Source organism: Amblyraja radiata, chromosome 20 (genome assembly GCF_010909765.2).
Source record: "Amblyraja radiata isolate CabotCenter1 chromosome 20, sAmbRad1.1.pri, whole genome shotgun sequence".
NCBI lineage: Eukaryota > Metazoa > Chordata > Chondrichthyes > Rajiformes > Rajidae > Amblyraja > Amblyraja radiata.
In genome coordinates this window covers 4,839,555-4,855,776 of record NC_045975.1, presented here as the reverse complement: position 1 = coordinate 4,855,776, position 16,222 = coordinate 4,839,555, and the positions used below count along the sequence as shown (strand labels likewise).

At 46.8% G+C, this 16,222-nt stretch overlaps 1 protein-coding gene across 11 annotated transcripts in view; it reads left to right on the top strand.

Annotated features, from left to right (window-relative positions):
- nav2 (neuron navigator 2) overlaps positions 1-15,445 on the top strand; it is a 603,312-nt gene extending 587,867 nt beyond the window's left edge. For all 11 annotated transcript variants that reach the window (XM_033038682.1, XM_033038683.1, XM_033038677.1 and 8 more), the window contains 7 exons: positions 1,387-1,622; positions 2,714-2,868; positions 4,227-4,298; positions 6,456-6,652; positions 9,593-9,711; positions 12,098-12,301; positions 13,371-15,445. In XM_033038682.1, the coding sequence (XP_032894573.1) occupies positions 1,387-1,622; positions 2,714-2,868; positions 4,227-4,298; positions 6,456-6,652; positions 9,593-9,711; positions 12,098-12,301; positions 13,371-13,496 (1,109 nt within the window). In that variant the 3' untranslated portion in view covers positions 13,497-15,445. The remainder of the gene's footprint in view (positions 1-1,386; positions 1,623-2,713; positions 2,869-4,226; positions 4,299-6,455; positions 6,653-9,592; positions 9,712-12,097; positions 12,302-13,370) is intronic.
- The last annotated feature ends 777 nt before the right edge of the window (positions 15,446-16,222 follow it).

The following is a 16,222-nucleotide window of genomic DNA, read 5'->3' as shown; positions in this document are numbered from 1 at the left end:
CCCATTGAGTTTGGGTTCTACACAAGATTCCAGCATCTGCTGTTCCTTGTGTCTTCTGTCCGATGGTTCCAGACGCCCCCTGCTGATTCTATTGAGCATTACCGCACTTTTATGTCTGAATTCTGACGGCCATACACTCTATGAGATTTAGGTTGTAGATTATAAAAACGAGGATAGTCGCAAAAAGCTGGAGTAACTCAGCAGGTCAGGCAGCATCTCTGGAGAGAAGGAATGGCTGACGTTTCGGGTCGAGACCTGATTTAGGTTGATAGCTTCACAAAAAGAGAAACTCGAAAATTTTCTGAAAATCTGCTTCTTAACAATGAACATAGTGTTTAAAAAGAAATAATAGTGATTTGAATTGTTCCTCAGAACTTTCCAAGACCAGAGAAAAATAGAAAAGTTGGGACAGTTTATATTTGAAGATCTATAGTGTTATTTTGTAGAATTGAAAGCCAGCTTAGCTTGCATTCAGCCATTACATGGTGGCACAGCGGTAGAGTTGCTGCCTTGCAGCGCTAAAGATCCGGGTTCAATCCTGACTGCAGGTGCTGTCTGAACAGAGTTTGTACGTTCTCCCCGTGACCTGCGTGGGTTTTCTCCAATATCTTCGGCTTCCTCCCACACTCCAAAGACGTACAGGTTTGTAGGTTAATTGGCTTGGTATAAAATGTAAAAATTATCCTACGTGTGTGTCGGATGGTGTTAATTTGCGGGGATAGACAATAGACAATAGGTGCAGGAGTAGGCCATTCGGCCCTTCGAGCCAGCACCGCCATTCAATATGATCATGGCTGATCATCCCCAATCAGTACCCCGTTCCTGCCTTCTCCCCATATCCCCTGACTCCGCTATCTTTAAGAGCCCTATCCAGCTCTCTCATGAAAGCATCCAGAGAACCTGCCTCCACCGCCCTCTGAGGCAGAGAATTCCACAGACTCACCACTCTCTGTGAGAAAAAGTGTTTCCTCGTCTCCGTTCTAAATGGCTTACTCCTTATTCTTAAACTGTGGCCCCTGGTTCTGGACTCCCCCAACATCAGGAACATGTTTCCTGCCTCGAGCGTGTCCAAATCCTTAACAATCTTATATGTTTCAATGAGATGCCCTCTCATCCTTCTAAACTCCAGCGTGTACAAGCCCAGCCGCTCCATTCTCTCAGCATATGACAGTCCCGCCATCCCAGGAATTAACCTTGTCCTTCCTCAAATTAGGGGACCAAAACTGCACACAATACTCCAGGTGTGGTCTCACTAGGGCTCTGTACAACAGCTGATCGCTGGTCGGTGCAGCCTCGGTGGGGCCGTCGGTCCCGTTTCCGCGCCGTATCTCGAAACTAAACTCAACGGAACCAAACTAAACTTGCCGATTGTGTTGCCACGCGCAGGTCTGTCAGAGCACAGTTCTGACTCCCTCGTGTTCGAGACGCTGATTCCCAAGCCGATGTTGCAGCGTTACATCTCCCTGCTGACGGATCACCGCCGCATCATCCTGTCGGGACCAAGCGGTACCGGCAAAACCTTCCTGGCCAACCGCCTCGCCGAGCACATGGTGCTGAGGGAAGGCAGAGAGCTGTCGGACGGAATCATCGCGACCTTCAACGTGGATCACAAGTCTTGCAAGGTGAGCAATCGGGGCTGTTGAGGGTCCACGTTTCGGGTCGACACCTGATGTAGGTAGACAAAAGTGCTGGAGAAAGTCAGCGGGCGCGGCAGCGTCTATGGAGCAAAGGAAGTAGGCGACGTTTTGGGCCAAAACCTTCTTCAGACCGGATTTAGGTTGATAGCTTCAGAAATAAAGACCCAGAATTTTCTGAAAATCTGCTTCTTATCAATGGAGTGAATATAGTGTTTAAAAATAAATTATAGTTTCTACACGCTACGGATCCCAGCTGTGGAGACACTGGTATCGTTGTCTCATTGTAGGAAATTGAGCATTCTTTTAATCTGGATTTTTAATTCATATATTGTGTTTTTTTGGGGTTTTTTTTTAATATATAATTTATGATGCTTTTATAAGTGATATACTAAGATGTTATATGTATTTTATGATAGTTTTTAATATGCAATGCATTTTAATGTAATGTTGCCCCTTGTCTGGACCTCGAGTCCGTAATAAAGTTTAATATTATTATTATTATTATTATTATTATTATTATTATTATTATTATTATTATTATTATTATTATTATTATTATTATTATTATTATTATTTAAATTGTTCCTCAGAACTTTCCAAGATCAGAGAAAAATAGAAAAGTTAGACAGTTTATATTTGAAGATCTACAATCTTTTGTAGAATTGAAAGCCAGCTTAGCTTCCATTCTGCCATTAAACGGTGGCGCAGCGGTAGAGTTGCTGCCTTACAACGCCACAGACCCGGGTTCGACCCTGACTGCAGTTGCTGTCAACGTTTCGGGCCAAAACACTTCTTCAGACTGATGTAGGGTATGGGGGGGGGAGAAAGGAGAAAGAAGAAAGGAAGAGGAGGAGCCCAAGGGCTGAGGGAGAGCTGAGAAGGGGAGGAGACAGCAAGGGCTACCGGAAATTGGAGAATTCAATGTTTATGCCACTAGGGTGCAGACTGCCCAAGCGGATAAACTCTTTTACCTTAACTGTCCAGCATCTGTTGTACTTAGAGTCTGGGTTAGTTGTTTGTATTGAGCAGTCAGTTTGAAGGTGCAGACTGACCAGCGAGGGATTCTTGTTCTTCAGGAACTCCGGCAGTATCTGTCGAACCTTGCGGACCAGTGCAATAGCGAGGTCAACGCGGTGGACATGCCAATCGTGATCATCTTGGACAACCTGCATCATGTTGGCTCACTCGGCGAGATCTTCAATGGCCTTTTGAACTGCAAGTACCATAAATGGTGAGGGGGTTTCTTTTTAACTATCATCTAAAAAACCCCCCACACATGTTGACTTGTTAAAATTGACTTTGACTCTGTATGCTGCTGCCACGTGTGGTGATTCAGAACCATAATTGAGCCAGCAACATAGGAGTGTCACAGCCCCTCACAGTACCATTCGATCACCAATGTGTGGAACACAGAGTGCGCTACATTTCCTAAGTCCGCAGAGCAAGAACTGAGATGGTAAAATGTTCTGAGATTCCGGTTTTTGCCAAACAATATTTACTTCAAAATATAAAGAGCGAGCTTTGAATTTATGAGAAGCTTTCGTGACGTAAAAATGTCCCAAAATGTTTCCTGGCCAGCGGAATATTCTCCGGGCTTGGTCAATGTTGTTCTGGGCGGACAACGTGGCATCTGACTTGCACATGGCAAAGGAACCACAAATGACCAAGAGAGATGCGGTCAATTTATTGATAGTTTTGATTCGGGGAGATGTCAGAAAGGGCCACAAAGAAAGGTGATGTGGTCCCTTTTTCGGGTGCCCGTCAGGAGTCTCGTTGCGGCATTTTGCAGTCTTTCCGAAAAAGGGACCACATCACCCCGACCCTGGAGATGTTGCATGCAATTCCCTCGTCCAAATCATTAATATATTTTGTAAATAGCTGGGGTCCCAGCACTGAGCCTTGCGGTACCCCACTAGTCACTGCCTGCCATTCTGAAAAGGACCCGTTTACTCCTACTCTTTGCTTCCTATCTGCCAGCCAGTTCGCTACCCACATCAATACTGAACCCCCAATACCGTGTGCTTTAAGTTTGTATACTAATCTCTTATGTGGGACCTTGTCGAAAACCTTCTGAAAATCCAGATATAACACATCCACTGGTTCTCCCTTATCCACTTTACTAGTTACATCCTTGAAAAATTCTGTAAGATTCGTCAGACATGATTTACCTTTCGTGAATCCATGCTGACTTTGTCCAATGATTTCACCACTTTCCAAATGTGCTCCTATTCCATCTTTAATAACTGACTCTAGCAGTTTCCCCACTACCGACGTTAGACTAACTGGTCTGTAATTCCCCGTTTTCTCTCTCCCTCCCTTTTTAAAAAGTGGGGTTACATTAGCTACCCTCCAATCCTCAGGAACTACTCCAGAATCTAAAGAGTTTTGAAAAATTATCACTAATGCATCCACTATTTCTGGGGCTACTTCCTTAAGTAGTAGTTTTTTTTTTTGGTAAGCTAGCCTCTGCAGTTCCTTCTCATTACAACTTCTTGGTAAATTCTGTTTTTTTACACTTTAGTCTCCTTTGAACTGAATGGAAATATTTCTTCATGTAATTACTAATTGTGGACATTTGGTTTTTTTCAGTCCTTACATTATTGGCTCAATGAACCAGGCGACGTCATCCACTCCTAATCTGCAACTTCATCATAACTTCAGGTACTGTCCAAACACGTTTCATTCTGGAACTTATCCCGTTTTTGATAAGCTGTCGCATTTCTATTTCTTACTAGACCAAGTGCAGACCCGTTGGGTCTGTTCCCCTAACGTGCGGTTGTGGGGGGGGATGCGGCATGCAGCGTCACACACTAACTACCCCCCCCCCCCCCCCCCCCCGCACTCACGCTATTGGAGGGGAGGTGGGGAGAGAGAGAGAGAGAGAGAGAGAGGGGGGGGGGGAGGAGAGGGGGGAGGAGAGAGGGGGAGAGAGGGGGAGTGCTGAGAGGGGGGTGAGATGAGGGGCGGGGAAGAAGTGGGGAGCAGGGAGGGAGTAGGGGTGTGTGGAGGGGAGGGGGGTTTAGGGGAGGGACGGTGGGGGAGGGGATGGAGGGGAGGAGGGGGAGAAAGAGAGAGAGAGAGGGGGGGAGAGGAGAGGGGGGGGAGGAGAGGGGGGAGGAGAGAGGGGGGAGGGGGGGAGGGGAGAGGGGGGGGGAGGGGGGGGGGGGGGGGGGGAGGGGAGAGGAGAGGAGAGGAGGAGAGGGGGGGGGAGAGGAGAGGGGGGGAGGAGAGGAGAGGGGGGAGGAGAGAGGAGAGGGAGGGGGGAGAGAGGAGAGGGAGGGGGGAGAGAGGAGGGAGGGGGGGAAAGAGGAGAGGGAGGGGGGAGAGAGGAGAGGGGGGAGAGAGGAGAGGGGGGGAGAGGAGAGGGGGGGAGAGGAGAGGGGGAAAGGAGGGGGGGGGAGAGAGTGCCTTTTTACTTCAACCCAAACCCAAACAACCATTTGCAGGCAGTGTTATTTTACCTCTAACCATATTTTCATTTTCAAACCAAATTAAGGGTACTCACAGTGCTGTAGACATTTGTCAGTGTCATTCAAAGCTCTGCTTGAGGCACACCACTTGCAGAGACTGATTGAGGCACAACACTTCCTGGTTTTATAGTCCCTCCCCCTCCCTCCAGCAGGGGCAGCAGAGAGAATGGGGAATATTGTAAAAACATTAATATCTCTGTCAATTTTCTTCGACGGGAAAAATCCTCGGCACACATGCGGCGGAGGGGGGCTCTGAGCGAGGTGGCCAAAAATGACAGCCGTAGGTGGCGGCGTAATCTCAGAAACCGCAGCACAGATCGCCAAAACCGGTCAAGAACAGAGTTTTAGTAATATAGATGTACAGTTAAAATCAGCTTTAAGCTCTTTTTAATCAACTCATTTCATGATCGGACGCCAGGTTCTGGAGTAATTCAACGGGTCAGGCAGCATCTTTGGAGAACGTGGGTCGGTGATGTTTCGGTCGGGATCCTTCCACAGGCTGATGCCACAGTCCGAAGTAAGATCGGGAGAATCAGTCTGAAGAAGGGTCCCAACCCAAAACGTCACCTGTCCATGTCCTCCAGAGATGCTGCCTGATCCGCTGCGTTACTCCAGCACTTTGTGCCTTTTATTGTAAACCAGCATCTGCAGTTCCTTGACTCTATATTTTACTATCAACGCATCTGTAGGAATTCCCAAGGATCAAGTGAAAAATACTCCAAACATAACCATACACCCTGTTAAGGGTTTGGACACGCTAGAGGCAGGAAACATGTTCCCGATGTTGGGGGAGTCCAGAACCAGGGGCCACAGTTCAAGAATAAGGAGTAAGCCATTTAGAACGGAGACAAGGAAGCACTTTTTCTCACAGAGAGTGGTGAGTCTGTGGAATTCTCTGCCTCAGGGGGCGGTGAAGGCCAGTTCTCTGGATGCTTTCAAGAGAGAGCTAGATAGGGCTCTTAAAGATAGCGGAGTCAGGGGATATGGGGAGAAGGCAGGTACAGGGTACTGATTGTGGATGATCAGCCATGATCACATTGAATGGCGGTGCTGGCTCGAAGGGCCGAATGGCCTACTCCTGCACCTATTGTCTATTGTCTAATACACAACAGCGGAATCAAGGTTTCCCACTGAGAGGGAAGGCAGTAAAGTTCAGTCACCTTCCTCTTTGTTCACCCGTGGTCAGGACCTTTGAACCCTCCGCAGTCGCTGCTACCCGATGTACAGGTCCGTCATCTCGCCGGAATGATCGGAACTCCGACGTCGGAACGGAACGGAACGGAACACGCTATCTTTCCCACCCACCCCCATTATGCTGCCTTCACCCCGTAACCCTTGTCTATCGCAGGTGGGTGCTGTGCGCTAATCACACCGAGCCAGTGAAAGGTTTCTTGGGCCGCTACCTTCGCCGGAAGCTGATTGAGACCGAGATTAGTACGAGAACGAGGAACACCGAGCTGGTGAAGATCATTGATTGGATTCCCAAGGTGTGGCACCACCTGAACAGGTTCCTAGAAGCCCACAGCTCATCTGATGTTACCATTGGTAAATACACCGCGTAATCAGTATCATCTTTGTATTTTGAGACTGTGATTTTATTTATAAGGCTCAGATACTCCCGGCTAGAATTTAGAAGATTGAGGGGGCGATCTTATAGAAACTTACAAAATTCTTAAGGGGTTGGACAGGTTAGATGCAGGCTAGGAAGATTGTTCCCGATGTTGGGGAAGTCCAAAACAAGGGGTCACAGTTTAAGGATAAGGGAGAAGTCTTTTAGGACCGAGATGAGAAAAACATTTTTCACACAGAGAGTGGTGTATCTGTGGAATTCTCTGCCACAGAAGGTAGTTGAGGCCAGTTCATTGGCTATATTTAAGAGGGTTAGATGTGGCCCTTGTGGCTAAAGTGATCAGGGGGTATGGAGAGAAGGCAGGTACAGGATACTGAGTTGAATGATCAGCCGTGATCATATTGAATGGCGGTGCAGGCTCGAAGGGCCGAATGGCCTACTCTTGCACCTATTTTCTATGTAAGGTCGAGGGAGGAGGTCTCTGACAAAGAGCAATCCAACCAAAACCTCAACGGTGGAACAGGCGGTGTACGATGGCTGACCTTAGTGGAGTGTCACAACGGCTGGGAAGGCGGATGAAGGCTGCAGCAGAAAAGGGTCTCCGGTCGTCTTGGACTCCATGTCACTGGATCCTGACCCAGATCTGTCAAGGACCGTGGGGTGGCTGTCTGTGCACCAGTCTCCCCACGTTAAACAAAGTCATGCACAGGCGTCCTCCAATACTGGAGACACCCACGGTCAGCCACGACCGAAGGGGGCCTAAGAAAGACCAAAGGAGGGCAGGTGGGACCAGTGTAGATGGGGCATCTTGGTCGGCATGGACCAGTCGGGCTGAAGGGCCTGTTTCCGTGTTGTATAACTCTATGGCTCTATTGTTCTACTAATCATCCTTTCACGGTGGCGCAGCGATAGTTGCTGCCTTACAGCGAATGCAGCGCCAGAGACCCGGGTTCGATCCCGACTATGGGTGCTCTCGGTACGGAGTTTGTACGTTCTCCCCGTGACCTGCGTGGGTTTTCTCCGAGATGTTCGGTTTCCTCCCAGACGGCAAAGACGTGCAGGTTTGCAGGTTAATTGGCTTGGTAAATATGCAAATTGTCCCTAGTGTGTGTCGGATAGTGTTAATGTGCGGGGATCGCTGTTCGGCGCGAAGGGCCTGTTTCCGCACTGTATCTCTAAACTAGACTAACCTTTCAATATAATGAAAGTATTCAAAAAAAAATTAAATTAAGAGAAGGACATTATAATTTAAGAGGGTTGTGTATTTTTGTAACATGTGAAGTGAGAACCAATGTAAAATATAGATGTAGGTATGTTGCAAAGCCTACCTGAAGCGTCGGTGAAAATCTGCCGTTGCGGGTGTGCGCGATTTTGGCGCCGTTTAGAGGGGGCGGGTTTAAAACGCGATTTTCTCTAAGCTGTTCCAATCGAAAATGTTCAGCCTAGTTAATTATTAACGAAAAATCGCTGAAAGACCCCGTCGCAAAAGCTATTATTAGGTTTAAAGGCCTTGAATAACAGTTATAGTAGTTTAAAAATCAATCTCTAAACCCGCGACCGCCAGCAACCGCAGGGTCTCATAAAGCAAATATCTGAAGGTATGCTGTATATTTTTACATTAAAAAGGGCTTCTAAAGATCCCTTTATACAAAGTTTAATATTGCGAGTAGCTCATTTTGGCCCCATTATATCCCGCAGTATTTTTCTCGGCATTTGGGGCACAAATCTACCGCAATGTGAACGTTCTAAACCAGCGCGTTCCACAGGGACCCACTGGAAAGCTGATTTAAATGGACATTTATTTACAGCAATTAAACACTAAATTCCTTCCATTTGGCCTATAAATTAATGTAAATGAGATTTTAAAATCATGTTTTATTGTGAATTATTTGTGAATATTATTTGGACATTTAGGCTATTTAAAAATGTTAATCATTTATTAAGAAATGGATAGATGTTTAGATCTAGTAATTGAAGTCTGAAATTAGCTACAATTAGGTAACTAACTAATTATATGCTTTAATTTCAGGTCATCCAAGTAAGATTATTTTATATTTGTTTCAGAATGCTTCAATCTATGATAACTGAAAATTTCATTCAGTTCTCTTAATTTTTAAGAAAGTTATGGGCTTTTGACTGTTCACGATCACAGCTTTTTTGTTATGTCCATAGAAAATCAATAGGGAACAAGATGCTCATTTCCCAGTATGAAAATGGCCATAACCTTTTAAATACTTGAGATATGAAAGTGAATTAGGTGTCAAATTAAACTTATTTTTATGCTTTATCTGATGGGATAAATTACAGACTTGATTTTTTAAATCTCAAAATTTTGTAACATTGCTAATAGATGTGTCTCAGTTTTGGGAGTCAAATTATGGAACGGGCCTAGTGATGAGTTCAAATTTTGTAGCTCTCTGTTGAGTTACAAAAAAGCATTAAAATGTAAAATAATTAAGGATTATAATGTAAAATTATTAAAATGTAAAATAAGTCAGGATTACAATCTAACCATATAATAATTACAGCACAGAAAACAGGCCATCTCGGCCCTTCAAGTCCGTGCCGAACACTTATTTTCCCCTAGTCCCATCTACCCGCACTCAGACCATAACCCTCCATTCCTTTCCCATAAACCTATCCAATTTAAAAAAAAAAAAATTTTAAGAGTACATTTTATTTTTTTTCTTTCCTTTGTAATGGTGATATTCTTGGTTATCTTATGGATTGTATAGGATAGGCAAAAATAAGCTTTGTGGCTTCAGCCTATTCCTTTTTCGGTCATTGAGTATGTGAATGATGTGTGAAATGGATACAGTGTTTTGGTTCATATTCACACAGATTGTAAAGGTTTGTTCTTTTTAATGTATGAGCGAAATAACCCATTCATTCATTCATAATGTCCACGTGTTTAGGTCCTCGACTGTTCCTGTCTTGTCCTATGGACGTTGATGGCTCGAGGGTTTGGTTTACTGACCTGTGGAATTATTCCATCATCCCATACCTGCTGGAGGCAGTGCGAGAGGGGTTACAGGTACGTCGACCATTGTTCTCTGCCCTCGAACATACATTTGATTTAATGTCTGGGGTCGAGACCCTTCTTCAGAATCTGAAGAATCAGAATCAGAATTGGAATCTGAAGAAGATATCCCCGACCCGAAACGTCACCTATTCCTTTTACATAGAGACATAGAAAATAGGTACAGGAGGAGGCCCTTCGAGCCTCACCGCCATTCATCGTGATCATGGCTGATCGTCCCCAATCAATAACCCGTGCCTGCCTTCTCTCCATAGCCCTTGATTCCACTAGCCCCTGGAGCTATATCTAACTCTCTCTTAAATCCATCCAGTGATTTGGCCTCCACTGCCCTCTGTGGCAGGGAATTCCACAAATTCACAACTCTCTGGGTGAAAAAAGTTTTTTCTCACCTCAGTCTTAAATGGCCTCCCCTTTATTCTAAGACTGTGGCCCCTGGTTCTGGATTCGCCCAAGAGACGCTGCCTGTCCCGCTGAGTTGCTCCAGCATTTTGTGTCTAGCACCTTCGGCACCTAGCGCACCCTAGCTCAGGGTGGGGACCGGTTGTCGGGGCAGTACCTGGAACCTCGACATCAAGTTTCAGGAGCACACCGAGGTTTAGTATAAACACCATGTGGAGCATCCCCTCCCTCTGTACGCCCACTGACCCCTATAAACAATTGTACTCTAGCTGGGCCAGCAACTGTAAGATCCTTGTTGGCCTCGACTACACTTCCAGAACCCATAGAACTGGAACTGGTATTAAATTATCCTTCATTCTAAAAATTGTTTACAAAGAAGGGCTAATTAGTACAACATCTTCCACAACTGTGAAATAAGTTCATAAGTCAAAGGAGCCGGTGGTAGGCCATTTGGCCCATCTAGTCTACTCCGCCATTCAATCATGGCTGAGCTATCTATCCCTCTCAACCCCATTCTCCTGCCTTCTCCCCATAACCCCTGACACCCGTACTATTCAATCTCCACTTTAAAAATACCCAAAGACTAGGCTTCCACAGCTGTCTGAAGCAAATAATTCCACAGATTCACCACCCTCTGGCTAAAGAAATTCCTCCTCATGCCTTTTCGAATGATACGTCCTCTTATTCCGAGCCTGTGCCCTCTAGTCCGAGACTCTCCAACTAGTGGAAACATCCACTCCACATCCAGTCCAGCCAGGCCTTTCACTATTCCGTCAGTTCCAATGAAGTCACCCCTCATCCTTCTAAACTCCAGCGAGTACAGGCCCAGTGCCGACAAACGCTCATCATACGGAAACCCAATCATCCCTGGGATCATTCTCGTAACTTTCCTCTCAAACCTCTCCAGAGCCAGCACATCCTTCGACAGATATGGGGCCCTAAACTGCTCACAATACTTACTCCACATGAGGTCCAGCCAGTGCCTTAGAGCCTCAGCATTACATCCCTACTATATAATCTGGACATAAAGCCATGGCTATCTGTATTCTGTGTTTGGAGACAATGGAGTCAGGGGATACGGGGAGAAGGCAGGAACGGGGTTATAGACCACCAGGGGCGCCGGGGAGATGTCAGCCCTGCCGGCAGCCTGTTCATCTTTTCACTCTTTTTGTTATTTTTTAGTTTGTTAAAAGTTTTGTTTTAATGTTCTTCGGTCTGTTTTATGTGGGGGTGGGGGGAGGGGGGAGGGGGAAACTTTTTTTTTCAGGTTCTTACCTTCCCGGAAATCAATGTGATCAATTTTCGGATCACATTCTCCGAGCTCTGCGGCCTACCATCGATGCAACTGGAAGCCTCCTCGGACTGACTTTGAGCCCTATTGCGGGGCCAGGACTTAACATCGGAGCGGATCCCTTGCCTGGGATCGCTCCCACCGCGGCCTGTGAACTTACCATCAAGGGCTCGCAGTCTCGGGTGAGGCCGAGTCGGGAGCTCCAACGCCGCGGAAGGTTCGACCAGCCCCGACGCGAGGTTCGATCGTCCAGCGCGGGGGAGCTGACATCCCCCCGATGCGGGAGCGGATCGCCTCGATGCGGAGGGCCCGAACGCCGCCGGCTATGGGAGTTAAGATCATCCCGTCAACGGGAGCTCAAGGCCCACGACCGAGGAAGAACTAAGGGGAAGGACGTGAACTTTATTTCGCCTTCCATCACAGTGAGGAATGTGGAGGAGTCACTGTGGTGGATGTTCATGTTAAAATGTGTTTTTGAAGTGATCTGTTGCTTTAATTGTATGACTGACCTGGCCAATGAAGTTCCTCGTATGTTGCCAAACATACTTGGCGAATAAAGTGTGATTGTGATTGGGGATGATCAGCCATGATCACATTGAAGGGTTGAAGGGCCGGATGGCCTACTCCTGCACCTATTGTCTATTGTCGATATTTCGCTACTGACCTCCAAGTGTATTTGTTGTCCTGCAGCTGTATGGACGAAGAGCTCCTTGGGAAGACCCAGCCAAGTGGGTGATGGAAACGTACCCGTGGGTTGCTACCCCCCAACATCATGACTGGCCCACTCTCCTCCAGCTGAGGCCCGAAGATGTTGGCTTTGACGGTTTCATAACGGGCCGCAACGGTAGTTCCAGTAAACAGGCACAGCAGAGCGAGGCGGAGGGAGACCCCCTTGTGAGTTGGTTACATTCTTTAGTTTAGAGGTGCAGCGCGGAAAACAGGCCCTTCGGCCCACTGAGTCCGTGCCGACCAGCGATCCCCGCACACTAAAGGGCCTGTCCCACAGTACGAGGTAATTCACGAGTTCTCCCGAGTTTTCCCCGATTCGAACTCGGAGAATGTCCGTAGCGGGCCCGTAGGAATTCGTGGATGTCCCGTAGCGGCTCGTACGAGTAACGGTGGGTACTGGGGAAATCCGGTAAACTCGTGACGTTTTTTCAACACTGTGAAAAATGTCCACGAGTAAAAAAATACTCGTGATGAAAAAAACTTACTTTTTACTCGTACGAGCCGCTACGGGACATCCACGAACTCCGACGGACCCGCTACGGACATTCTCCGAGTTCGAATCAGGGGAAAACTCGGGAGAACTCTTGAATTACCTCGTACAGTGGGACAGGCCCTTAACGCTATCCTACACACACAAGGGACAGATTACTATTACACCAAAGCCAATTAACCGACAAGCCTGCACGTCTTTGGAGAGTGGGAGAAATTCCACGCTGGTCACAGGGAGAACGTACAAACTCCGTACAATAGACCACAGACGCAGGAGGAGGCCATTCATCCCTTCAATCCAGCACCGCCATTCATTGTGATCATGACTGATCGTCCCCTATCAATAACCCGTGCCTGCCTTCTCCCCATGTCCCTAGACTCCACTAGCCCCTAGAGCTCTTTCTAACTCTCTCTTAAATCCATTAAGTGACTTGGCCTCCACTGCCCTCTGTGGCAGGGAATTCCACAAATTCACAACTCTCTGTGTGAAAAAATGTTTTCTCACTTCAGTCCCAAATGGCCTCTCCTTTATTCTAAGACTGTGTGGCCCCTGGTTCTGGACTCGCCCAACATTGGGAACATTTTTCCTGCATCTAGCTTGCCCAGTCCTTTTATAATTTTATATGTTTTTATAAGATCCCCCCCCCCCCCTTCCCCTCATCCTTCTAAACTCCAGTGAATACAAGTGTCCAGTCTGCCTTCACCCTGAATCGACCGCCTTCTTGCTGTGCTTCCCCCTTTGCAGATGAACATGCTGATGCGCTTGCAAGAAGCGGCAAACTACTCCAGCCCCCACAGTTACGACAGCGATTCCAACAGCAACAGCCACCACGACGACATTCTAGATTCTTCTCTGGAATCCACGCTCTGATGGAGCCAAATAATTGCCAAATTAATCCGTCACTTCTGTCCGACCCCTCTCTGAGCAGCTTCTGCGGAAGGTGAGTTCTCAGAAGAAGAACAACAACCGACCATTAACTGTGTTGGGCAGAAGCCTTGGTTTATATATATATATATATAAAAAAAATATGGGGCTTTGAGTACAGGACACTTTAACTCAATTTTAAATATCGTAACTCCATTGGGTGCAGGTAACCTATGGGGAGACTACATTCTGGGTTTTCACCCTGGCCTGTTTTGTTATATAAATGAGAACTGCACTATTTCTTCAGTTGTGCCAAGCCAATGAGGAAATGTTGTACTCCGTGTGTAAAACTAGTTAAAAACCTGATTTTCAAAGGTAAGGATCTGATATCAATGTGCCATGTACTGCCCTGAAAATATATATCTCGTGCTGCTGTTCCTAGACCGACAGTCAGCAGACACTGGACATTTCAAACGACTTCTTCAGACAATGAAGGAGAGCGAGGGACGTGGGCGGTGGGGTGGGTGGGGTGGGGCGTGGGTTGGTGGGGTATAGGTGGGGGAATGCAGGAACGCTCTCCTCCACTGAAGGCAATTCTGGTGCTACACAACCCATCGCCCATGCCGCCCACTAGAGTTTGGCTGGGTTTCAAAGACAAGCCGGCGCAAGGAAGTCTGGTCTCGATTCAAACCCACGGGTCTCCGCGCACCTAGCGAGCGGGAGACGGTCGGGTTGCTTCACCTCAAAGACCGGCGGACGAAAGCACGGGGGGGGGGGCGGTACATCGCGAGACCACGAGAGACTAGTTCTGGGAGCGCTTGGCTGAGCCGGAGGTCGATACTGAAGGGCCCCATTTTCTCCTCCTCTCACTTTCCTTATTGGGAACACACGCATACAGACGCACACACACACACACATACACGCACACAAACCCTCATGGCCAGATCAAGAACCCTGTACGTACAACAACTGGGACTTGAAAATGGTGCCAAACTGGCGACTCTGTATACTGTCTACTGTACTACTGCTGTACACTTGTACTGTATCTGAGATGCTTATCTAAGATGTATCTAAATGCTTATGTGTAGTGATACATGTACTGAACTGTATACAAAAATGAATCTCCCTGTACCTGGGTACATGAGACAAATAAAGTACCATATACACGCAGGGAGATGCACACGCATACATGCACACACACAGATATTCACCCAGGCACACATGAATTGGCAGACACATGCACACTCGTGCACACACTTGCATGTACACACAGACGTAGGCAGACGCACGCTCATGCACACACACACATGCACAGAGAGATATTCACACACACGCATGCACAGACACATGCACACACACAGATATTCACACACACACACACATGCATACACATGCACACACGCACACACATAGGCAGACACACACACACACACACTCGTACACACACCTTGATTGTCACTAAGGCTTGTCTCCTCACCAGGAGCAGTTAACACCTCCACTGGAGTTGCACTTTGTATCTTTGCAAAAACATGAAAGAGAAGCTGGATTGAGCTGTACCTCAGCGAAGAAACGCAATTCTTTAGCCAAATCCACGCAAGCCTTTTTTTACAACAACTGGTGCTGGAAATATACGATGCCTTACTCTTGCTCTCTCTCTCTCTCTCTCTCTTCTGTACTGGTTTTCCAGTCGCTTTCCGTCACTATATATTTTGTATTGTTTCTGGAAAAAAAAAACAGGGCTGTAATTTCATTTCAAGACGTTGCTAAGAGTCGACTTGTTTCGTTTTCGTAGTCAGTGTTGTTTCAAAAGATAACCGAGTCGTACGTTGTAAGCAAGACTAACCAGGAGAAATGTCAATGATTTCTCGTCCCGTGATCAGTCTGCGGCTGTTTGTATTGTAACCCCATCGACTGCACTGTTTTGTCCAGAGGTTAATGCTGTCAATGCAAGTACACAAGAAGAAAAATATCGATAGACACTACAAAAATAATGATATAATGTATAGGTACAGAAATGACCCAGAGATTGGGTAATGGAGTTGATGTCGTGTTGTGCTGTTGTCCCCTGCTTTCACGTGATGTATTAACACACACCATTGTGTTTCTACACTTCGACCGATCAATGTGTTCTTTTATACCTCAATGGGTTTTGTCAATCATCCTGTCTTCAATTTATTCTGATCAAACCATTCAATTGTGGCGTTATAACTGTGATCAATGGTTCCGCTAGGGAGGGGTGAAGGTGAAGGGAATGCAGGCAATGCTCAACGGATGACTCCTGAGCACAATCTCCTTTGTTTAAGCGTGTCATTATTTTTTTGTTTTACATGCTTCCAGAGATGCTTTTTTTCTCCCTCTCTGTTCTCATCTTTACTCCCTTTCATAGCAACTGGTCCGGTTGTTCGATGGTGTTCTAAAGGGGGCTGTCCCACCTTCACGACCTAATTCACGACCGTTTTTACTAGTGGACATTTTTCATCGTGTTGAAACAAACGCCCCGACCTACTTGATGCCACGAGTACCTACGACTAGCATCACGACCTGCTACGACCTCCTAAGGCCTCCAACGACCTCCTACGAAACATGCTGCGGGTATGAGTCAAGAGCAAACTCGGCAGAGGTGGTGAATCGGGTCGTGAAAGTGGGACGGGCCCTTAAGTTTAAGATGCTATGCACTGTTCATGCTGATTCTTAACGGGAAGCCAAAAAAGAAAATAATCTTTTTTTTTCCC